The 26,125-nt window shown below is 36.9% G+C and overlaps 1 protein-coding gene across 10 annotated transcripts in view; it reads right to left on the bottom strand.

Annotated features, from left to right (window-relative positions):
* The window catches only part of sws (swiss cheese), a 42,192-nt gene that overhangs the window by 7,265 nt on the left and 8,802 nt on the right, over window positions 1–26,125 (bottom strand). For 4 of the 10 annotated variants that reach the window (XM_053745178.2, XM_053745171.1, XM_053745174.1 and 1 more), the window contains 25 exons: window positions 25,571–25,652; window positions 22,391–22,599; window positions 21,260–21,446; window positions 20,959–21,104; window positions 20,132–20,260; window positions 19,349–19,429; window positions 19,090–19,203; window positions 18,625–18,726; window positions 18,059–18,154; window positions 17,378–17,509; window positions 15,480–15,518; window positions 14,656–14,752; window positions 14,101–14,309; window positions 12,965–13,120; window positions 12,262–12,418; window positions 11,808–11,963; window positions 11,162–11,280; window positions 10,571–10,684; window positions 9,842–10,024; window positions 9,155–9,310; window positions 8,431–8,550; window positions 7,438–7,624; window positions 3,644–3,760; window positions 692–812; window positions 224–314 (listed from right to left, as the gene is read on the bottom strand). In XM_053745178.2, the coding sequence (XP_053601153.1) occupies window positions 224–314; window positions 692–812; window positions 3,644–3,760; window positions 7,438–7,624; window positions 8,431–8,550; window positions 9,155–9,310; window positions 9,842–10,024; window positions 10,571–10,684; window positions 11,162–11,280; window positions 11,808–11,963; window positions 12,262–12,418; window positions 12,965–13,120; window positions 14,101–14,309; window positions 14,656–14,752; window positions 15,480–15,518; window positions 17,378–17,509; window positions 18,059–18,154; window positions 18,625–18,726; window positions 19,090–19,203; window positions 19,349–19,429; window positions 20,132–20,260; window positions 20,959–21,104; window positions 21,260–21,446; window positions 22,391–22,599; window positions 25,571–25,652 (3,300 nt within the window). The other 6 variants (XM_053745173.2, XM_053745177.1, XM_053745172.1 and 3 more) reach the window with 5 other exon arrangements.

The following is a 26,125-nucleotide window of genomic DNA, read 5'->3' as shown; positions in this document are numbered from 1 at the left end:
ATAGGGAGAGAGAAAAATACTTTTAAGTCCTTATGGGAAAAACCATTTTTTAATATATATTTCTTTGGAAACTAATTCAGTTTCACCGTTCCACGATATATAACTGCCCATAATAGTGCAACAAAAAGAATATATCTATGAAAAATGTATATAGTTCGGTTATTATGATCTTATATTCGTCCTATATAGAACATGACATAATATGATTAATATATATATATACCTCTAATTGTCGGTTACAAGACACATAAGCTAGACGACTCTGTATGTCCGGCAAATTGGGCACCTTGACCGGAGACGTGAAAGGGTTCCATCTGAAAAGTTACAGCATGATTTAAGAGCCCAAGACTGTAAAAACTCTAATTAATATATTGAATTCGTATAACATAGTGTAACATATGTACTATGTATGCAATATATGACTGAATAATGGCATGATACAGACAACAATCTTATTGTACAGTCAACACCACATCAAGTTATCCCGCATGAAACTCTATGGCGCGGCAATAGCTGCGAGTTTGCAATGAATTTGGGTAGGTCGATGTGCTGTTGACTATGACCTTGAAAACTATTCTACTTTCCTGTAATAATTATGAATGCGTTACATGTATCAGAGCGTAAACTTAACTTGATCAACAACAGGTCCAAAGTCAGTATGGCCAAGAAATACAACTTTTTATCAACATACCTCTTCCATAGAAGCCACCATCCGGACAGGTCGTCGCCATAATTCGTGAGATCTACATCGTCTTGCGAGCCCACGTCGATCGCAAGAATATGCTTAGCACCAAACGATCGCATTACGTCCGCTGAAATATGTATAATATAATTTGTCATCATATAAAAGATTAAAATAAATAACTTTCTCGTATAATATATCTGAATGCACAGATATTAACATATACAGCGTTTTGTAAAAACATCGATTACATTACAAGACTAGAATGCAGACAAATATCAACCTTTGTTCTACGAGTTTTGAATAAAGTTAAAAAATCATATATTTTTATCTAATGTATATTAGATAAAGTTTATACTATTTTTAAAGTATATACCTGTGTTTGCATCATATAACAATGTTTGTGCCTCACCTGCGGTCCATATCAATATTGTTTGTATGTCATCAAATCGGAAAATGAAGGTAAGATTTATTTTAGCATGAAAGTAAAACTTGATTTATCAGAAATAGTAGAATAAAATGTTTTTTGTCTATTATTTCAGATATATAGTCCTGTGCGATTGTTGATATTTGATGTTTAAAAATAACCGTTTAAATGAATAGATTACTAACTAACTAACCGTTTAACCGAATAACCGTTTAAATGATAGCTACTTAGCTCTAATATTTATTGTAAGAAAACTAATATAGTGGAAAATGAAATAATAAATTAATTATTAATACCTAATTCATGTTAATAATTAATTTTCTATTTAATTTTCCACTATATATATTTTCTTTTAAAAATATCGTTTAACGTTAGATTTCTTTCCAACCTAATAATTAAAAATATAGTTTAACGTTACAATTACTTCTAACCTATTTAAAAACACACGTACCTGGTACATTATTGACATAGCACCCGTCCAAGAGTAAATGTCCGTCCTGCGGGTCGCAAATTGGTGGGAATATACCAGCGATGCTCATCGACGCCCTGCAGTACCTCCAGAGACGACCTGATGGGTTGCGTTAGCGTTGTTCCGGGGTCAAAGGTTGCCGCGAAGGTTGCCATTACTTACCATTATTGAGTGTAAATGTTTTGACATTCTAATTGTTCAATTTAGATTCGCTACAAAATATGGTTTAAGTGACGTAGGTAATTGGTATTCGGTCAAAATTAACACGGGCGAGTTTTATTTTCGTTGTGCCTTATGCGATACATGTCACATGATTTTTTAACGGATTAATTAGTTAATCACAACCATAGTTTGACGACCTCGGTGGCGCAGTGGTTAAGTGCTTACCTCTGAACCGAGAGGTCCCGGGTTCGATCCCCGGTCGGGTCATGATGGAAAATGATTTTTTCTGATTGGCCCGGGTCTTGGATGTTTGTAATATATATGTATTTGTTATAAAATATAGTATCGTTGAGTTAGTATCCCATAACACAAGTCTCGAACCTACTATGGGGCTAGCTCAATCTGTGTGATTTGTCCTAATATAGTTATTTATATATGCTGTTGAGCTGTGCCTCGAGGACGGAAGGCAGAGTACATAGCTTAAAATTGTTGGATGCCAGAACGGGCTTCAATTTGGGAATAGAGCCATTAGGTTTGCAAAATGGCTAAAATGTCTGAGTGGTCGGGTCGAGTTAACAACGATTTTATGAGAACGTATTGCCCTTTGTACAGGCTTTGTATGGAAATAGTGAAGTCTATGAAGCACATCACGAGTGACTGCGACACGTTGGCTGGTAAGCGACTGGACTTCTTTGGAGCTGCAAGAGTTGGAGGACTACAGGCACTTCGCATCAGGTGACATTCTGTTTTTTTTTATCGAAGCCTTCTTGCAGTTGGTCGCTACGTCGACCTTTACTGCTGCTGAACCGGAGGAAATATGGCGACAGTCGCAAGGACCGTACAGCCGGTGGCATACTGACGCTCATACAGTCCTTCCTCAGAAAACCCGGTGTGTATGAGCAAAGCGGGGGGAGGGGGGGGGGTTAAGTTCAAAAGAGCCAAGGTTCTACGACCCCGCTGCTTGATAATGATAATAAAAACTATGTTGAGTGTTAAACGCACCATAGGACGCGAGTAAACATTATCTTGGTTTCAGTGCGGGCCAAGCTAATACATTGTTTGATATCGTTATTATTCTTCTTCATAGTCGTATTCCTCAGTCTTCAGGGTCGTGGTCATTACGTGAAATGAAACACATACAACAACTTTCTTGGCATTATTAATGGAGTGGTTTGCCATTGCCTTCTCCATTTCACACACAAGTTAATAATAATCAACCAGTGTGCAGGTTTCCTCACGATGTTTTCCTTACCGGAAGCAAGTGTTGGTCGATGAAAATTACTATATGTGAGTCAGTTTTGTATACAAACTCATGTGGCACGAGTAGGATTCGAACCTGGGACCTTTCGATCCACAGGCGGGCGTCTTAACCACCACCGCTGCTTCTATAGTTATTGTAGACGCACATAAAAATAATGCATAACCTTCGGTTTCGTACTTTACGCGGAGGCAAATGCCTGTAAATCTGCTCGAATTCTTGCCGTATGGATATTAATAGATGAAAAAAACTGCTTCCAACACTGACCACTGGTGTTAGATAAAAAGTCGTGGATGACTTGACTCGTAATCATGAAAAATATTAATAACATGTATGCTAAAATAAAAATCAACTACAAAATCTAATTGTATTAACACCTATACGAAATTATATAGTAATAAACACTGATTAGTTTATATACGTTGTTCATTTATATTAAATAGTTATTGATACTTTTTTAGTTTTGTGTAACGAAGCAATGAAAGGAAAAAGAAATGGGCGTGTTCATTAGTGTGCAAAAATTTAAAATTTCCAAAACATTTACACTCATATCTATCTATACTACACCCTGAACTTGCAGCCAATTGATCGGATTTAGCGAACGCACGACGCACACATATAAATAGTGCATTGTGATTGGTTTACCTGGCAGGTTGTTGACGTAACCTCCGTCCAATAGGAGGTGGCCGTCTAGGGGGTCGCACAGCGGCGGCATGTATCCGCTCAGGGACATGGAAGCGCGAATGTAGCGCCACAGAGAACCTGCAGTGCGCGACATGCGTTAACGAACGTTCGAATTTTAATATTTTTTAATTCTCTTGCTTTAAACGCGAGGCGTGTTTATCTAATCAGCCAGTAACAAATTTGTTTTTTTTTTAACAGTTACGCCGCCTTCGATTGGGAAAAGTTAAAATGGTTGCAAAATAAATCTTGTGATATTTCGTAAATGTGAAACAAGAAAACACAGTCCATGGAAAGGAAAAATTAATGATCGTGGGAAAGCGAGACATTAAGAAACCTTGAGATTTTGATGGAGGATATAATTTTACCAACCCAAAATCAACAACAGTTATTTTCAAACCTGTGAAACCTAAATGTATAAAAACTACTGACATAAGATACAGTGACATAGTCCTGGCTACAGTATTGGTCATGCATTACATGCTAGTGGACACGAGGGACGTACCCGTCAGGACACATATGAACTTAATGATGTAATTACAGTGTTATTGTGATGAATGTAAAATACTTCACTGATATTATGATCAACCTTTATATACATTGCTTTTTGGGGTCATCATTTCTTAATAGTATTTTTTTATTCATAATTTTGATTATGGAGCCTGACGCCGAGTTACGTGGTGGACCATTATTAGTAACACTGGTGTCAGAATTAATTCAAGCCACTTCAAGACTTCTGACATGACTTTAACGAATACCGACATCATATATGGCGCGAGTAGGATTCGAACGAAATGTCTCATTTCGATCACAGGCGGGCGTCATTTTGAACTTCATCAAACAACAACATCAAAACATACTTGTTTTGGTCTGTTGGGGCTGCCAATTACTAAAAATTGAAGAAATCAATTTTAACAGCAAATCAATTTGTAATAGGTACGGCGACTTTGTTAAAGTTGTGCATCTTGTTTATGGAAAAGTGCGAGGATTTTATGTTACTCGTCCGAAATAGTAATTATTAAGCGAAAATTTATCAAAATAGAACGTAGCGCAATATTAATCCACATTGTGTGAAATCATAGAATTTTGTACTTTCACGAATATTAATATATAAATATATATTTGACATAGAAATTATGTTTCCAACATAAAAAATATATTAACACCTGTAACACTATATGAAACAATATCAGTGAAGCATTCCCAACCAAACACTACTACTCTGATGGAATGAAACATAGAAAATGGATGAACTAAAACCACACTCATGCATATTACATTAAAATGATATTACTGATGAATTATGCATTACATACAACCATTTCAGTAAAAATTAAAATTAAAAAATCACATCCAACCCGACATTGTGATACGCACCGTTAAAAAAATATTTTCAATTTAAAAGCGTTATTTGGTAAACCAATCACAAGCACTTTTTTTTCGTAATGGCAACCCCAGAAGCAAAATGTCGGATTTGTACAATTTGGACTTTTTTTTTCGTTATAGCAAATCTTTGGGGGATACAAAATCATACATATATAAATAAACATATATTATATCAACAAGACATACACAAACTCGGAGATGCAAGTGAGTGTGGTTGTAAAAATAACACTGTAGCGGACTAAATAACACGAACTGAGATGTGTTCGATAGGGTTTGTCACGTCTCAATCTAACTTCAGTACAATGCTGTATAGGTATTGCACAAGGAAAATTACTACTCAACCGTAATTTGAATTTAGTTATCACCTTGACAATACTTCATAAACAGTCGGAATCGTATATTTATTGAAAATTTATTATATCTCTATATTTGAATCTCAGAGAGTTGTATTTACTCTCGGTTGCAGAACATAACAAATAAACGTGCTACCAAAAAAATGAAATCCAAGAAGTTCAGCCATTAGACAAAGTCTTAGACATTTAGACCACATAAGCTATTAAAAAAATTAATATACTGTTTTTTATGGATATTCGGAAAAGAAAAATTGTCTTATATAATAATACGTCTCAATATATTTCCCCAATGCAAAACTATCAGTATTGTACTAGCCTAAAGTCTCTGCCACCATAGATATTATCACCATATGATGCCATAGACCAATCCGCAGAATTGAAAAGACACTAGCTTCAACTTTGTCCCTTATAAAAACGAATGTTATAAAAACCTTCTGACATCTGGTCGGCAGACAGAAGTGAAAAACTACAAATTAAATTATAATAAAATGTACTTTTGGGCGTTACAAGTGATATGGGGTGCGTTTAAAAATGAAACTTCCTAGTTTATCTTTGCCGAAATGAACAGATTCAAAAACTATACGCCTTGTATACTTTTCAATTAGTTGTTCAAATTAACCAGTTTAAAGCAGACAATATGTAAACGAGCGAATGCTCATTCTATCTCCATTTTCGAGCACTGGCTGGCCATAGCGTCTGGCCCGTCATTGGTGGATCAGCCGGACTAGGAATAAAGTGAGCATTCGGTTGGTATGGCACCCATTCAAAACCCACAATAAATACGACACCTTACAAAAAAATAGGAAACATTTTATTGTATGTTTTTCTCAACTAAATCATCGAGAAACATAAGCGATTTTTTTTTTCAGTAAAACGTAATTTTTAAACACAACATCACAGAAATATACCATATAGATCATTTACCATGCATTTCTATAAACTGCTATTATATATTTCCGACATAGAAATGCATGAACACAACATTGAATCAAATCTTCTTTTGGGTTAGTAAAAGTGCAACGAAAGGTACAACATTAAAAAAAAAAACAATAACCAATCCTGTCCATGAATGTGTTGTGTTAGGTGAATATGATTCAATGGAAAAATTCGATATTTTTATGATTATTTCTGTTTAGGTTATATAACTTTTGTTTTAGGATTCAAAGAGAGATTCATGTAATTTTTAGCCCACCAGTGGCACATGTTTAATCTGTTAAAAAAATATTATTTAACGATTTATCATAATTTTCCACAATCCATCGCTGATATTGCGTTGAGATGGATTGTGGATTATAAACTTTATGCACTCTGTAATGGTACACGAAGTTTTTCATCTTAAAAACAAAATAAATTAAATCAGTAGAAATAACCATAAAGAACGTGATTCTTTCCACAACTTTTGACAACTGAAATCCTTGTTTTAAAAACCATCACCTTAAAATCATAATGTCTTCCCAATTTGTATTTACAGAGTACCATGGAATATGGACCACCAATTTGGGTAGAATATTTACTTAAGTGGAAATTAAAGTGCTAACATACGGTACCTCGGCTAGATTCCTTTATGTGAACTTTAAAATTAATATAAACACTCGAAAAAAATTGTCATTAGGACGCGCGAATCAACATACATTGAGTAGTTTGTTTGATAACTTTTTTTGACTGCAAAGTAAAACCAGCAATGTACGTCGAAACCGCAAAATCTGGCGAACCATTTTCCGAGTGCAAAACCGGCATGACGAATACGTAGACATACTTTCAAGCTACCGTTATGGAACTACTGATATTCAATTGAAACGTCACATAAAAGATCTACCTAAATCACCGTATATTACCACTACGTATGTACAGTCAACAGCACATCAACCTACACAAATTCATTGCAAACTCGCCGCTATTACCGCGCCATAGGTGTTCATGCAGGGTAACTTGATGTGCTGTTGTGACTGGCTGAATTTGTTACACCTGTATAAACTTGACCTATAACAAAAAGCCAAAAACTTGACAAACATGACTTACCATGCCTATGTATCCTCATACAGCTGGAACTGATATCGGTGGTAACAGTGAAGTAAGGGAGCCACAGATCTTCAATATGGACGTCGCCGAATGTAGAACGTATGGTCGCGTTGAAATGACGTCCGGAAAACATGGACGTGGCCGGATAGGTGAGGTCTAGGAGCTGTTTACCCCATTGTGTCATTTTCTGCAAGATATTTGTGTTGTAATTTTACTTCACTTGTATTCTACAACATAGGCGATTTGACTAAAACACATACAGCCCACAAAATTATATGTATTAATGTTGTAATTAATTTGTTTGTTGTTGTATTGTTGAGTAACTAACTTTCGTAAGTGAAATGCATTTTGTTGTACAGTCACACAGCACATCGACCTACCAAAATTAATTGCAAACTCGCCGCTATTGCCGCGGCATAGTGGTTAATCTGCATTAACCACTATGACTTGATGTGCTTTTGACTGTACATAAATCTAAATACTTTTTGAACATTATACTAGGTATAATTTTTGTCTTATAATTTTAAATATTGCATTGCCTGGAAGGGCAAACTGTAGAACTCGTATGTACCACCAATTCTTTGTAACGACACAGTTATGGCAATCAATATTTTTGAGTTTTGAGTGTACGAAATTGAGAAATTTGTACAGTCAACAGCACATCGAGTTACCCTACATGAACCTCTATGGCGTGGTAATAGCAGCGAATTCACAATGAATTTGCGTAGCTTGATGTGCTATCGACTGTACATATATTTCAAGTATTTTCTTTGTAGAGATGTTTGGATGTAGACGGGGAGATCTTTACCCAGAAAAGTTTTAAAAAATCAGCCTAGCCATGTTGAGCCACGCACAACGTAGTGTTCCGTAGTAGTAAAAATCTTTCACGCTGAATGATTCGAACCTGGGACCTTTTAATCCCGACGTCTTAACCACCGGACCAGCACCGCTTGGATCAAAAACTAAATAAAACCTTATAAAAAGGTCACAAACCTGCGACCACTCCCTGGCCTTCTGCGTGACGGTAGTGATATTCCTCTCCATGCACCACAGAGCACCCATAAACGCTCCGATACTAACTCCGCCCACCATATCGATAGGTATGCCGGCCTCCTACAATAATATTTATTTATTTATTTCCTTTTTGGGAAACTAAAAGCTAATTACATATGTAATAATAAATAAATAAATTATAGGAACAAATCACACAGACTGAGTTAGCACCAAAGTAAGTTCGAGACTTGTGTTATGGGATACTAATTCAACGATACTATATTCTATAACATATACATGTATAGATAAACAGCCAAGACCCAGGTCAATCAGAAAAATATCATTTTTCACGTTGACTTGACCGGGATCGACTCCGGGACCTCCAGTGTAGCAGTCCTTCAGTCTAGGCTTGTTAGCTTCTGTAGTGAGTCGACCGTAGTGTCATCTGTCCGTAGTATCGTGAAGCTTCTACATGACTTGTAATAGTCTGCTTTTTGCGTCAGCGGCGTTGTATATGTGGAGTGATAGATATTGCCACTAATTTCTGAATGAATCCTTTGACTCTCATTTGAGCGTTTTCCCGGTTTTCCTGAGCGTTGGCACCCAAGGCAATTTTACTTTTTCGTCTCCACTTGCTCGGCCCAATCATCACTTGTTCCCTCTAATAATTCTCAGGTCTTTTTATTGTGAATCGTCAAGTGTGAATTGCTTGGTACTTTCTCACCTGTATAGCGCGTATCATGCCGACGTGTGCGGCGCCCCTCGCCCCTCCCCCTCCTAACACGAGTCCCACAGAAGTCCCGGTCAGCCAGCGGGCGAGACGTGAGAAGTCTGAATGCACGTTGGCTTCAGACATCAGTACTTTGCTGTATAGTTCGCTCTGTAAAAAAGATTATATAGATACATAATCACGTCTATATCCCTTACGGGGAAGATGGAGGCATGAGTTGCTATACTCTAATACCTCGTCTACCCGTACGATGGGCTTATATTAAGATTATAAATAGTGACAGATTAACCCATCGTCTATGAGAAGAATCTCAAGTTTATAGCCCTTTCCCTTGATTGACTTTTACAATCTGCGCAAGAGGAGTACGTGCTGGTGCATTCTGTTTTTCATACGCTCTTAGACCAGCATGGAAGACGGCCTCATATAATGATGCCGACTGATCAAGTTCTCATATTCAACCAATGAACCGTTTCACATTACACAGTAATATAGCTCTTACAGCCAACGTAATTAAACAGAGATTACTCACAATCCTGTTCTGGCTCTTCCTAGCGAACATCCGATGAAGACACCTCACATGATATCGGCTGATCCAACTCCTCATATAAAGCTAATGAACAGTCACTTACAACACAGAAATATAACTCTTATGGTCTACGTAATAAGGTTGAGTTTACTCACAATCCTGTACTGGCTCTTCCTAGTGAACATCCGATGCGGACACCTGACATGATGATGCTGGCTGACCCAACTCCTCATATTCAGCCAATGAACGGTACCAGAAGGATTAGGACCACCTTCACGATGGAGTAGCACCAACTCTTTTTGAGTACGGATGGCTAGACGCTCAATTTCTTTCTCGATCTGAAATTTAAAGTTTACAAAAATGACATTTTTGACACAAGCTTTTATTGCCGTCAGAAAAATCTTGTTGCATTCAATGCGTAACCTAAAAAGATGTCCGTGCGGTAAGCCGTTGGGAGTTCCATCGTTGGGAGCCAATCCCTCCATCTGGTCATGTTTATGATGACAATGCATAGCGATAGAAACTGAAGGGACGTGGAAAGTTTCAACTCATTAGGACAAGCGGAAGTAGGTGAAATTCAACTTGCAAGACAGACATAGGGACAGGTAAAAGTAAATAGAACCTTATTAAAAAAAGAACAGATTATATTTCATGTTCTATTTCGATACATGACGACTATGGGACCAGGACAAACAACTGTGCTTTGGAAGTCGGCAGTAGAGTTAGTTTTAAGTATAATTTTGTCGTCAATAAGTGATGCAAAGTTGAATAAACAATTTTGAATTTTATAATTAAGCCGTAAGCTCACGAAACAATATTTTCAAGTAAATCCCGGGCTCCGGGGCATCACAGGCGAGGATTAACCCAAGATATAGAACACTCACTTTCCCGATGCTGGGCTGTTTGTCGCCCAATGCGACGATCAGAATGCAATCAGCTTGTCGTATACAACGTTGAGTCCACTGGGTTAAACTCGGGTCGCATTGGTAGAGGGCCACCTGGAAATAAAGTCTTTAATTATATTTTATTATTTTCTCGACGCACTTTGTAATCTAATGGTCTTTAGTCCGGATTGCTAGACTAAAGGTTCGACCCCAAGGCAAGTCAAAAATTATCTTTTTTTGACCCAAGTCCCCCTGACGCTACTGTATGTCTTCTTCATAGTCGTATTACTCATGGCTGAGGGTCGTGGTTATTACGTGGAATGAAAGATACATAACAACTTTCTTGGCATTATTAATGGAGTGGTTTGCCATTGCCTTCTCCATTTCACACACAAGTTAATAAATAATAACCAACCAGTGTGCAGGTTTCCTCACGATGTTTTCCTTCACCGGAAGCAAGTGGTGGTTAATGAAAACAACTATACACGAGTCAGATTGGTATACAAACTCATGTGGCACGAGTAGGATTCGAACCTGGGACCTTTCGATCCACAGGCGGGCGTCTTAACCATTATCCCGTATAGTACCTACCTTGTGTTTGTCCTCTTGTTGCGCAAGCCAGGAACTGAGTCTGTATTCGTTGTTCGGATCCATTATTGTTAGACCGAGAAGTTTGCGAATCACATCCGAAGTTAGACGCACGGTTAGGCCTGCCGATAAAACGTTAAAGCTGTAACGTATTCTATTGAATATGTTTATTTATTTAGCTAAATACAACGGTACACAATATGTATCATTTTAAAGTATTTAGTAAGAAAAAATAGGCACTTACAAAAAATTCTTAGAGAAACACAATATTATCATCCTAAACACGTTGACACACGTCAATCTTACATGCCATATTCCTGACAGAACATGTAAGGTCACACAATCATACATAAGATCTATTTATACTATGTTTCAAATGAATAAACATTTCATTCATTCATTCATAGAGAAAGTTCTCGATAATGACACTCCAAGAAATATGGCGATAATTTGAAGAGTAGGTAAATAAATACATGAAAATAATCACATGTTTAATAGACCAAACATGTTAAACAAACTAAAGCGAAAAGTTAATTTTTGTATTTTCTTTGCATAAATATTACTTGTGACGTCACATTTCATGTTCTATTTTGTACTATTTTATTTTATTATTTTTTTATACAATTTTATACAAAAATATATAACTTACCAATAGCGCACAAAGAGTGGTACAGTTCATACGTAAAGGCGGTCAAGGGAACATCGTCGCTCACTGGCACCACAGCTACTGTGGAGAAGTTGTGCTGCGATCGCCGCGACTCTATGGTCGCTGCTCCTAACCCAGCGGTGGGTTTCTGCCACGAACCTAGACAAATTATTACAAATTTAACAAGCGTTGTGAGAATATACTCCTAACGTATTGAACTAATGGACTTAAATAATGGCGTGACACGCCTGGAGCGTTACCGTAAACAAAGCAGCAAATGGTTGACGATATGGCGAGCGAATGGTTAAAGGCTTGATAGGCAAGAACAGCATTGCAACAGCAAAGGATTCCGTCAGAAGGTAAATCTATAGCAGATTTTTCATAAGGTTAATTTTCGGACCCCGAGCTTCAGAATAAAACCGGAAACACGCATTTATGAGAGAGAAGAATACTTTACCTAATATCCTATGTCCCAGCAGGTTGATAAGCCTAGTGACGACGACTGGAAAGCGCAGTTTGATCGCATTGAACAATCCTTCAGGTAACTTCGCCAGTTCTGAATCCCTCACCGCCATCACCGTTGTACTACGGCGGGTTTGGGTCACCATTTCGACCTGGGAGAAGATTATTTTAAACAATCAAATTAATCATTGCTTCCAAATCTAGTTCTAAAAATCTAGAAACAGAAACTGGAGATCTCATAGACGATGGTCTAGTAGAATCTCATCCATCGATAAGCCAGGTATCCAGGTAAATTTGGATTTCAGAACTCTTGACTGTAAGTATCAGAATGAATAATTTGACCTAATTATCGATACTAATATTATAAAGAGAAAATATTTGTATTTTTGTTCGTAAGGGATAAACTACTCGAATGATTTCAATGAAGTTTGGCACAGAGATAGACGAAACATACAGTGACATAGGCTAGGCAAATTTTACGTGGGCGAAGCCGTGGGTAAACGGCTAGTGGATATTTAAGCAGAGAATGGAATGGAAAAGTTTTTGATTATGGTTCTATACACATACGGTAAATAAACATTTATAGGGTAAAAAGTCCTGCTAAGATGTATTTTTCGCCTGTCGCTCCATCATCGCGGGCTTTCTAGGATGATATTAAAATTTTCGTATGACGAACAGATGAATGAATATGAACTCACAATCCCAACAAGATCTCCTTTCCCGTACTCTCCAACCAACTCCTTCTTGCCGTTGGGGTGAGTGATGACCGATCGCAGCCGGCCGCTGAGCACTATGAACGTCGAGCCGGACTCCTCGTCTTGACGGTACACCGCCCGACCGGACTCCAGAAATACCTGGATATAAAATCTATATATATCTGGAAGAGATCGCTTTAGCGATAAGTCCGCCTTTGTGCCTTTTTATTTTATTTTTGTATTGTTCTTTTTTTGTAATTTCGCTTTTGGTGCAATAAAAAGTATTGTATATAAAACTCTTGCGTAATTGAGTGACGGACTGACAGACAATGCATAGCCGAAACTACTGGGCGTAGAAAGCTGAAATTTGGTGTGTAGGTTCCTAGGACAATGTAGGGGAGCACTAAGAAGGGATTTCCTGAAATTCCCACAGGAAACGGATTTTTACTCACGAAAATGTGGGCAAAAGCAGCTAGTATATTATATATAGTATATTATACTATTGGATATATATACATAATTTCGCTTTTGGTACCATAAAGAGTATTGTATTGTATATTTGGTGTGTAGGTTCCTAGGACAGTGTAGGGGAGCACTAAGAAGGGATTTCCTGAAATTCCCACAGGAAACGGATTTTTACTCACGAAAATGTGGGCAAAAGCAGCTAGTATATTATATATAGTATATTATACTATTGGATATATATACATAATTTCGCTTTTGGTACAATAAAGAGTATTGTATTGTATTGTAATTTGGTGTGTAGGTTCCTAGGACAGTGTAGGGGAGCACTAAGAAGGGATTTCCTGAAATTCCCACAGGAAACGGATTTTTACTCACGAAAATGTGGGCAAAAGCAGCTAGTATATTATATATAGTATATTATACTATTGGATATATATATAATTTCGCTTTTGGTACAATAAAGAGTATTGTATTGTATTGTAATTTGGTGTGTAGGTTCCTAGGACAGTGTAGGGGAGCACTAAGAAGGGATTTCCTGAAATTCCCACAGGAAACGTACGCAAAATTTCAAAATTTCAAAAATTCAGTAATTTCATTGGTGGAGTAAATAGAGTCTAAAGAGATAACAAACACACATTCACATTTATAATATTAGTTAGGATATTAAAACTCACCCAGTCCAAAGCGAAGTCCACTTGCCTCACGAATGGCGACAGCCGCCTCACCACAGTATTAGCAATGTGCAGTACAACAGAGGGCCGTTCTCTCATAATACTATAAACTGTGGTCTTGGACAATAGGCCGATGCGAGAAAAATGTTTGGCACGGATTGAAAAGAAACTTGGCTCTCCAGTTATTACGGCTAAACCTCCTTCCACTTCACCTGAAAATTAATAAAATTGTAATGTGATGATAATAAAGAACTTATAGTTCGAAATTCAAATTTTGAAATTTTGAATTTTGTACGTTTGAATAAAGCAGGTTGAACGTTTCGGAACGACCACTGGTGAGAAGAAATACCGAAAAAATACTCATTAAAACAGTGTTGGTCCCTATCATGCCATACTTTACATGTAAAACATAGTATAGTATTACATGTAAACATAGTAAGGAAGATTACAATCACCAAGTGGCGGTGAATTTTCCTCAACAACAGTATGAAGGTTCAATAAGTTTACTAAGTTATTTAACATTACAGATATATAAGATAATAGATCTAATACACAAACCTGGATAAGCTGTAAACATGTGGACTTCCCCCTCGCCTTCAGCTACCTTTTGAGACACCAGCAAAGCGCCTGAGAGAAGATAGACCAAAGACACATCCTGAAAATAAATATACGAATATATAATATAATTCGATACAATCGGTTCATAAAGAGGAGAAAACGGATTTTAAACAATTTTTTTTTTGCCATAGCAACACCAAATCGAATGGTCAAAATTGATTGATAAAAACCCAGTGTATTTTCGACTCCACAGACAAACTGAATGTATGTTTTGATAACTATTTAATCGACCTTATTACACTATTAGAAACATTAAATTACATTATTGAGAAGCTATACCAGGATTATACATATATAAAAAGCCGGGATTTATACATATATAAAAATAACTATATTTTTAAAGATAATGACGATATTAAAATCAATTTTTTTTGGACTCGTCCAAACGCTCCATACTTAATGACATTAAACTGTGACTCAACTGCTCGCAAGGAAAGCTATGTCGTACTAAACAAAACGTTGTAAAACTTTTATTAATGGTGTTTGCGCAAATCTATGATACTATGATATGGTACAAGAAAAAAACCACATAAAAAAAATTGTACACAGTTGTCAAACTTCAATATCAAGATTTGCATGCCAATGCAGGTGACGAATTATGTAGTATCAACCAGCAGTTTAACAATCAATTTGAACGGCAGTTTTGTAAAACAGCGGAATCTAAAACACGGCTTCTACTTAGACAATACGGCTAATGCCCTAAAGTTTCGAATGTAGTAATGAAAACAAAATGAGGCACAAAACCCAAACAATCACCCGTATACCTGCTTGATTTCTGGTTCACCAGGGACGCTATAAAATAGCTAGGGAAATATATCTGGTATTAATTGGAGTGTATGTAAAGTTAGTTATTTTTAAACGCTGTAATTTTACAGCAAAAATATATGTACATAGCGTATGTACTTTCAAGTGTCCATGTATGTACTTGGATAGAAAGAGTAGTAGTACTTGGTAGTACAGTTCGTGATAATATATTAGTTTATTGCAATAAATAAATAATTTTATATTTTTCATCACTGGTGCGCGGTATGTTTTTTTTTCGATCGAATTAACAGACAAAACATATTAATGTAGACCAGTAAGTGCTTTAGCCTTGAAATCTTTCGCATTCGTTTCCCATTTGAAACAAGCGATATAATATACTAGCTTTTGCCCCGCGGCTTCGCCCGCGTGAATTTTCCACGGGCACATTCATCCGGGATGAAATGTATGTCATTCTCCATACTTCAAACTACATGTATGCAAATTTTCAAGAAGATTGGTTTAGTAGATAGAGCGTGAAGAGGTAACAAACATACTTTCGCATTTATAATACGAGGGCTGCTATTTATGTATCCGGAATAACAAAATTAAACAAACATATATTATTACATATGGTTTTATTGTTTCTCGAAGTATTCTCCGCGATGATCTATGCACTTCTGCATACGATGAAACCAATTTTCAAAGCACTTTTTCCATTCTGATTGAGGTATGTCCAAAACGTGTGTTTTGAACGCATCAACGGCCTCTTCGCGGCTCGAAAAACGTTGACCACGTAATTTATTTTTAATGTTTGGAAATAAATAAAAATCATTGGGTGCCAGGTCGGGGCTGTACGGCGGATGACCCGTCAATTCAATCTTTTGACCCTCCAAAAAATTATTTGTTTCAGCCGACTTGTGGCAGCTAGCATTGTCGTGATGAAGTATGATTCTGCGTTGTGGGTTGTTCTTTCGTATTTTTTCAAAGACTTCTGGCAAACAAATGGTGGTGTACCATTCAGAATTAACCGTCCTACTATTCTCTAGTGGCACTGTAGCTACATGTCCGTTGATACCAAAAAAACAAGCGACCATTTGCTTTAAAGTGCTTCTCGCACGAACAACTTTTGTTGGATTCGGTTCATCTTGAAAGACCCACACCGTTGACTGCTGTTTAGTTTCAGGGTCATAAGCATAGATCCAGGTTTCGTCACCTGTGTAGATATTATAAACAGCTTTTGACGTGCCACGGTTGTATTTTTTTATCATTTTCTTACACCAGTCGACACGAGCCTGCTTTTGATCTACGCTCAAGTTGTGCGGAATCCAACGCGAACAAATTTTTTTAACAATTAAATGTTCGTGTAATATCGCGTGTATACTCGTCATACTAATGCCCAGAGACGCCTCTATCTCGCGGTATGTAACATGACGATCTTGCATTACTAATTGTCGCACAGCATCAATATTTTGTTGTACCACTACCGATTTAGGACGACCCTCCTTAATTTCATCCGTGAGCATAGACCGTCCACGTTGAAATTCCTTAAACCAATAATACACAGTGGTTTTCGATGGTGCTTCATCTCCAAAAGTTAAAATCAGTTGTTCGATGCACTGTTTTTGAGTTAATCCACGCCGAAAATCATAATAAATCATCGCGCGAAAATGTTCACGAGTTAAATCCATGGCAATGAAGACAAGCTATTTTCAAAATTGGCGCCAATTGAAAAAAACAAATGACAGGGACATGAAAAATATTTATTCTCTAGCCGAAGAGTTCTATTTTCAAATGTTGTAATTACTTTTTAAATATTCTAGAATTATTGGCCAGTTCCGGATACATAAATAGCAGCCCTCGTAATAATTAGCATAGTTACGATTAAGATTAAGGATAGTAAAACATGATCAAAACCCACCTTATGGCTCTCCTCCTTCATGATGTAAGTCCCGGCGGGCAGGTCCCTCACTTGCACGTGACCTCGGAGAACACTGTCGCTTTCAAGCCCCAGCTCTTTTACAAACGCCTCAGTTGCTATTTGGATCAACGCCTGAGAACAAATTTGTATAACTTTTATTGCCAAAAATAAAACACCACAAGACAAAACTGAACATTTGACCAAAGAATTTGTTCAGCAATTAATTAAACTATTATTTACTGGTAGTTGAATGAAATTATGTTGAGTTTTTTTTTTTAATTTTACATTAAAAATACCAAATTTATTAATTTTCATATTACAAGCAAATCGGCGGGAATATTCGTATCTGTCATTGTAAAAAAAAAAAAATAAGAAATATCTTTCAAACATTCCTTTTTTTTTTCTTGTTGGTTGCCAGTGCAACATCAATACTGAACAACATTAATAGAACAAAAAGATTAAAATAGAATTGCGGGACACATAAGACAGCTATAAATTTACAAATATGCAATTCAAAAAAAGCAGTTTCCACAAATGGTGTGCTGTGGGTTCTCGCAATTATTAAAGATGACATGAAATGTTAGTTTTCAAACAAAATTTAAACGAGTTACAAACGTCAAAATGTTCTTAAAATAGCCTAATAGTGTTATTATATACTTGTTAAAAAAATTCACTAGTTACCTGTTCGTCGAGATTCTCGTTGGCGTCTCGTTTCTTAAATGAAGATCCTTCTTTGGACCGCTGTAATGATGGCGTCGGTTGGACGTCCGGCTGTTGCTGTGAATTAAATAAATATATTAAAAACATATATAGTATCATCGAGTTAGATTCCCATAATTCCCGAAACTAAGACTTTTTTTTTAATTTAGACAATAACAGAAATATAAATTCGAACAGATGGTCCAAACCACGAGATTAGTAGGATATTCCACTGATACTGAATGATGAAATTTTTAATTCTGTCTCTACCTTGCAAAACGGAGTTCACAGTAAAAGTTAAGTCAGTGAATAACCATAGACCGAGAAAACTATATTGAAGAGTGTGAGCAAGAGCATAGCCACATTAGATAGAACTATTTCATACATAGTCCAGCCTAGCTTGTAAAATGCGGTACACGAAAAGAGAAAAAAGATAGAAGCATCCCATTGTCCCTTTCTCCTCGTATATATAGTAAACATTTCTCTATCTTGTATGAGCGAAATGGAAGATATGACTATGTCTATTCTCTCAGTCGCAGTCAACATACCTGAGGCGTATTCGAAGTGATGTCAGGCACCATGTCAGGCCTCTGCCGTCGGCCTTGTATATTGATCGGGGATGACGATTGATGGTTCGTTTCCGAGACATGCTGTTACAAAGTAACACACAACTATAATGAAGTTATAACATGAGAAAACTGGGGGTTATAAAACAGAATAATAGCATACGTTAATGGTTATTTCAATGGCCCTGATAATTAATAAAAAAAATAAAGTGTAAATAATAATGAGTGAATGTCAGAGATGAGTTAACGACAAGCAAAAATTATTATGCCCGATTTATGTCCGGGCGTAAACCCCGTGTACGATCAATACAGAAACGAAGGGCGGTGCCGCGTTCCCCACGCATCTGCCTGCCGCCCCGCGTATCGTCAAACATTTTTTTTTACAAATTGCAAAAAAAAAACTGTATTTTTCTTCATGCTCATTCTATTAATTTAATACAAACTTACCAAATGTTCAGCCCTTTCGTTGATATGTGAGGAGTGCATAGTGGTGCTACTGTCGACCACTTTCGGCGCGCGGCCGGGGGAGGACGCCACTGTCGGACGACGTTTCTCGCGACCCTATAATGTTTGTTTGAAATAACTGAACGACAACACCTACATCACAAAATTAAATTATCATTATCATGTTTTGTTATTTAAATCAGTTAGCAAAATCAATATGAATAAATAATCTTGAATATTTAATTTTCTGCCTTATACTTACTGGATTAACTAACTCAGCGCTAAGTCCCAAATACTGATGTAGCGCTGTGAAAGTGACCCGTTGGAGACGCACCATAATAATCTAAAATAAACGAAGCATCATTACATTTTATAATTCTACACTGAAGTCCAACTGACAAAGCAAATTCTACTCTCTAAAATACATTTTTGTGTGACTTCGTATATGTTATAAAATTAGTATCATTGACTTAGTATCACATTACACAAGTCGCCAACTTTGGCGGCTAACTCAATTTATATGATTGTCGTTATACTTCATTATTACAAATTGTTTTATTGTAGCAATAAACAAATAAAACAATTAATCAGTGACGTGGAAAGATGAATATGTTTGATATCTGATAAAATGATGTATAATAAAATGACATACCAACATCTAAACCCTAAATAACAAAATAAAATAAAAATAATAAAAATCGAGTGGGAATGAATTTTTCCATCTCGTTATTTGAATTTATGTTTATATTTTTGATGATCATGTGTGATAAACATATGCATATCAGCATCATATAGTAAAACAATCATGTAATACCAAGTCAATTAATTTGTTTAGTCCCTACTCAAGGGACCTTCTGTCTAAGTTATTACGCAAGTTATTATCAAATCAATATTAAAAATCTTTTAGGTTTTAAATAAACAGATCAGATCCATGGTTGATTTTGGGAATGATTCCTTCCTCAAAAAAATCTACGGATCGTAATGACAGCGCGGCCGCAGCGGTCGAAACGCTCTGAGAAACACCCAGAAAATGACACTCTCATACCTGGATAACCCTGACGAATATATCGGGGTATTCTTTGAATACTTCTTGGAAGGCCCTCATTGGTAGCTTGATCACTTGGGAATCTTCAAGGGCTTTGGCGTTAACAGTTTTGTACGGTTGCGAGTGACCCTACAAAGATAAATGTGAATTTTATTTAAACTTAAATTATACCTTAATAATTATTTGTTTGACAAATTAAAGAAGCCCCCGACTTTCAATATTCATTTCGCTAAACTTTTGAACGGCTGATCCGATTTCCATGAAACATGGCTAAGAACACACGGGATAAAATTATCTATGACACAAAAAAAAACTAAATGAAAATCGGTTCACCCGTTAGGGAGCTACGATGCCACAGGCAGATACACAGATACACAGACAAACACGTTAAACTTATAACAACCCTCTTTTTGCGTCGGGGGTTAAAAAGACGAAAGCTGACAGAGAGCACTCTGCTAATTTGTTTTCAATGTAAACGCTTTAAGGTTCACTTTTCTATGAATGTCGACTTTTCGTGTTAAAGCACTGTTTGTGCTACGTACGCGTTTTCATCTGTGTCACCTGAACTATCACGCTCAATGCGTGTGGTTCCGCCTACCCCTCCAAATGCTCCCGCGGATGTCGTACTGGGCGACTATGGTACACATAGCAGTTGATAGGTAACAAATAGCATTCCTAAGGAGAGTTAGCGTCAGGCAGGCGGACGGTTGTAAAATCACAACCATCATAACTTTTAAGGAATTTTTACACCAAAGGCTTCGCGGCGTTACAGCCCCAAACCGCAACCTGGAAATAGAAATGAGAAAGAGATAAGGATATCAACGTACAGTGAGCACATCGGTGAAGCTGAGCAGTGACGTCACGCTTTCACCCGCTCTGACCACTTTGAGCGACAGACTGGCGCCATCTTGGTTCGTGATGTATACGTTAACCCGTCCAGTTTGCACCACATACACATTTTCATCTGTGTCACCTGAAACAAAAAAAAATACAAAACTATTACCAATACTGTATAAGTTTGTCTCGTGTTTGCTTGTTCCTTCTTCCTTCTAGAGTTACGCTGATCAAAAGGCAGAAAGAAAAAGAATAAGGATTAAAACCAAAGAAAGAGAAAGGGATATAACTAACCGACTTTAAATAGGAAAGCACCAGCCGGCAGATTCAGTATCTCCGTGTGTTTGCAGAGCATCAGAAACACCGGCTTCTCGAAGTGGCCGAACACCCTGATGCTGTGCAACATGTATAGAGCGTCCGGGGGCACCCTGTCGTCGCTCGTCAGGTCTTCTTCCAGATATTCCGCTGGCGGTTCCAGCACCTGGTAAAATAAGTGTTTAACTTTTTCAATTATCATTTGCATTCCATGTCCTCCCGTCGATGTCGTACGAGGCGACTAAGGGACACATATCCCTGTCAGCTGATAGTCAACAATAGCAATCCCACGAAGGGTTGAGGTCAGGTAGGCAGCCGATTGTAAAATAACAGCAGAGTCTTCCAAACTTTAATATTTATTTTTTTACGCTGCCCGAGGGGCTTCGCGGCGTTACAGCCTCGAATGCAACCAGGGACACGCGAGGATACGGTAGATACAGTTTCACGCCTTTATTCCTTACGGGGTAAACGGAGCGAAGAGTTGTGAAAATCGGAGGTTTAGTTGTAATTTTATTAATAACAATAAAACATCGAACTTCGAACAATGGACCGGCGCAGTCATCGATAAATACGTCATCGATACATAGCAATACAAGCTATCGCATGTCATAATCGGGTAATACGATTATAACAGGAGATAAGCATGATCGGTGCCCACTGAAGATATGCAATCGATATTCATTATTTAATTATTCATATTTGTTGCTAAGAAAAGATAAGACCACACTTCCGTATACCTTACCTCCGCTTCGATAAGTTTACTTCTTTTTGAGTGTGTTAATGCTAACACTGGTGTCAGATTTTATTCAAGTCCCCTTCTAAAGGTAAAGGCATTTGACATGACTTTTACGAACACGTACAGACGTAAACGTAGCAAGTAGTCGCATACACACTAGTAAACTTAAACTGTTGACCAGTGTGCAGGTTACTGTCAGTCTTATATAAATATCTGTTTCGTTTTCTCAAACTGTACATACTTTCCCACTCCGCCTTTTTCAATATCTGGAACGGTCGGTCTCTCTCTCTATCTCTAATCTCTAAATTCCATACAAAACGGCTTCTAAAATTTACAATAGCTAAATCATAAAAAATCTCAACAAATATTCTTACCTTCAGTTGTTCCGGCGCAGCCTCCTTCTTCAACTGCAGCAGTTTCCTCGCGAACCTCATGACGGCCCTTCGCTTTCTTCCCTGTCCGGAATTGGAGATAGACTTGACTTTCCGCAGCATACGTCTCCCATAGAAGAGCATCTTGTCCCGTTTGCGGAACCTCTTGGCCGGCTCTCCGGCGGCGGCGGCACCCGCGCCTAGTAGCATTTCTGCGGATCAAATTCAAAATTCTTTTATTCAATTTAGAATTATCACATGTTGACGTCAAAAATTTGCTTAAATTCAAGTCTGCTGCCGACTTCCAAAACGCAGGTGAAGATGAAGCGGCGCTACAAACTCCAACGCAGACTTTTCTCCAAACACGTTAATTTACTTTATTGCCATCATATTTTGTCGTCGAAAGGCATCTGACACTTTCACGACCACCTACCGACATCTAGTGGCAAGTAGTTTCCTGCACACTAGTGGACTTAAATTTTAGGAAAGTGCGACGTCAGAACAAATAAGAAACAAGATCGTGATGAAAATAATAGCTGTAATGTGATAAGTCACAAACGACCTCCACTTTGGTTTACGAGTCATGTTTAAAGGACAAAAACATTGATTACAATTTTAATATTTTTATAGCTATCAATATGCTATCGGTGAAATGATAATTAAGTTTTTAAGTAAAAAAACTTAAGTAAACAAAATTTAAGTAACAAAACTAGCTGCGCCCCGGGGCTTCGATCCCGTGGGAATTTCGAGATAAAAAGAATCCTATATGTGTTATTCCAAGCTATATTCCACCTGTATATTAATATTATGCAGTAAATTCTTGAGGAGTTCCTTCGTTGGGAGTCGATCCAAGTCACGATCAGGACTTCCTTATCACAATAATGCATTGTCATTCAAAATAACAAAATTTTAAGACACAATAGATATCTGTTAAAGATTCCAACCGAACATACATGTACAATACATTACAAGTTAATTAACCTTAGCTTGTAAAAATACCCATTACCCATGTTCAATGCGCTTAGTCGCAAAATGTCAATTTCGCGAAATGAACTTTGGATTTTATTAACCATATGCGTCATTATATTTAATTGAATCCAACAAAAAACACAAGCAAATACATTGAATATGACAATGTCGAACCTACTCGTACAATACAATGAATTTATTGACATTTTTTTTTCAAATCAAATCTATTTATAAATAAGTGATCTATCTCCTATATCTTTTTTATTTTAATATTTAATTTTTGTCTATTTATTTAATACTGAGTGCACCCTCTTAGTCTACTTGTGTCTCTTTCCATCCAAAGGTTGGCTGGAAGAAATGGCATTAATGACAAGTCCGCCTTTGCACTCATTATGTGTGAATATCTTGTTGTAACTTGTAACTCCTTTGTGAATGGCGCAATAAAGAGTTTATCTATCTATCTTTGGAAGTAAAACGGCCATAGAATAAGAAATGATGAAGCAGATAAGGAACAGCAGGAAAGTGAACCCTGGACTCAACGCTTAATGGCTGAGTAAGAGACAAGAAAATCTTATCCGCTTCTCTCTCATCCTAGTATGAGATAGTCAATAAAAAAATATGAATCACGTCGTCGCCACTTATAGATTAAAGTGACATTATCATGTTTGGTGGTTTAGATAGCTTAATGCTTTATTTGTTACCTAAAGACATCCAAAGGGAGTAAAGCGGCTAGTTAAGGTCAACTTAAACAAATATTGGTCTTTAGCAATAACCTTGTGTGGCATTATGACGTCATAGAATGATGGTTTCTGACCCGTCGCCCCAATACCAACACTTGAATGTTCTTTGTTGACGATCTTTGTTGTGTATGACTCAACATTGACTGTAGGCATTGTGTGTGAATAATGCCTGTCAATATATTCTCAATTACTGATCCTTGTCTGACCATAAACACCGCATTAATATTTCCCGGTTTCGTTCGGAGTCGATAAGCCATCAACACTGTTTATATGAGTTTCTTTCGGTATTTCTTCTTAGCAGTGGTCCCTTCGAAATGCCAGTAGTTTGTAGCTTATTGAGTAATACTATAATTAAAATTTTGACGTAAAAATTGCCTGTGAATGTCTAATTTCTGAATATGAAACAATTGATGACTTTGACTTTCGAATATAAAACCGCCTTTATCATGTCTTGAACATAAAGTCCACATTCATACAAATCATATTATGATAATTAGTGTCGTTGAATGAAACTTTGGAGTGTTTTAATTACTATCTCAAATTGTCAAGTTCAGGGCCGCAGCCAGCATAAAATAGGTCGTTTAAAATTACGTTTATTATTATTACTGTGTCACGTCAGAATACTAAATCAAGGAAACTACTAGCGTTTCGGAACGACCACCGCTGAGAAATTCCGAAAGAAACTCATTTAAACAGTGTTGATCCCTATCAAGGGCTTACCTTTTTTCCTTAGTAATATAACAAACACACAAAGCACATAGTTAAATGGTGTATGGGAATATATTATGATTGTGGTTGAGTGGCTGTTAAAAAATAGATAAGTATAACTTATGTTTTCAAATTGTACCATACCATCTTAAATTTCAATATTTTTTAGTAATTCAATTATTTTAATCATTTAATGCCGGACAATTAACAAACAATGTTAAATATTTAAGTAAATGGCATCTAGCTGCCCCAATGTTTGCTGCGCCCTCGCAGGGCGTCACCTGTACTTACTTATTATCTATGTAACATCTAACATATCCACTTGTGACATTGCAATAAATGAATCTGATTCAATCTTCTGTTAATCGTCGAGCCGACCGTTCTATTGTATAATTTTTTTTTTCGAAATTGAATTTTGTTGCGGCCCGCTCATTTTCTGTGCCCCTCATAAGATCTCCCAAGGTGCACGAATCTGTGCAAGATGGAAACTCAAGCGAGTGAGGACATTATAATTTAGTCTGAAACGGTTCTCCACAGGAGCACTGTATACTGTCTACGAGGACCCAACACATCAGGTTTCTTTTACACCCAACCACCTAGGTTCTCCAATATTATTGCCTGATGATTATGACCCAGAAAATCGTCCAGTGTTGTGAATTTCTTTCACCAAAGTTTCAGCCTTGCCTAGCAAATATCATACCGTACATTATAGACATATGTATAAACTTATACATATGTATTATCTATCACATTGAAGAGATCTCACCTTTGGCACGCCATCTTCTATAGTAGTAGAAACACACGACTAGTAAAGACACGAGCAGGCATCCGCAGAATGAATACAGCAACTGAAATACGATGATAAACAAAGAGGTAAGTACAGTCAACAGTCAATAACACATCAAGCTATCGAAAATCATTACAAATTCGCCGCTATTGCCGTTGCATAGAGTTCTACAAGGTACTTGAGGTGCTGTTGATTGTACAGTCTTTTATTTTTGTACACGCTCAACTCAATGCTTCTTTTTTCATGTCTTTCGCGAAAGATTTAAATCGTATGCTACCTCTGAGTGAGTTTACTGAGTTTTACTATTTTCTAAATTTTATATTTACACTGTAGAAATGTTGTGTGCATAAATTGATAGATGTTAAATAAATATAAATAAAATTGCAAAACACCATAAATAATTTTCAGTTTTTTCAATTTTCATTTCATAACAAGTAGATTAATTATATTTACTTTTACTGAAATTATCTTTACTGATAATGCATCGAAAAAAGCAATAAGATATTATTATACACCTATTTATTAATTGAACTT

This window comes from Plodia interpunctella, chromosome 5, assembly GCF_027563975.2.
Source record: "Plodia interpunctella isolate USDA-ARS_2022_Savannah chromosome 5, ilPloInte3.2, whole genome shotgun sequence".
NCBI lineage: Eukaryota > Metazoa > Arthropoda > Insecta > Lepidoptera > Pyralidae > Plodia > Plodia interpunctella.
The sequence above is the reverse complement of the archived record's forward strand: the minus strand, read 5'-3'. Positions and strand labels throughout refer to the sequence as shown.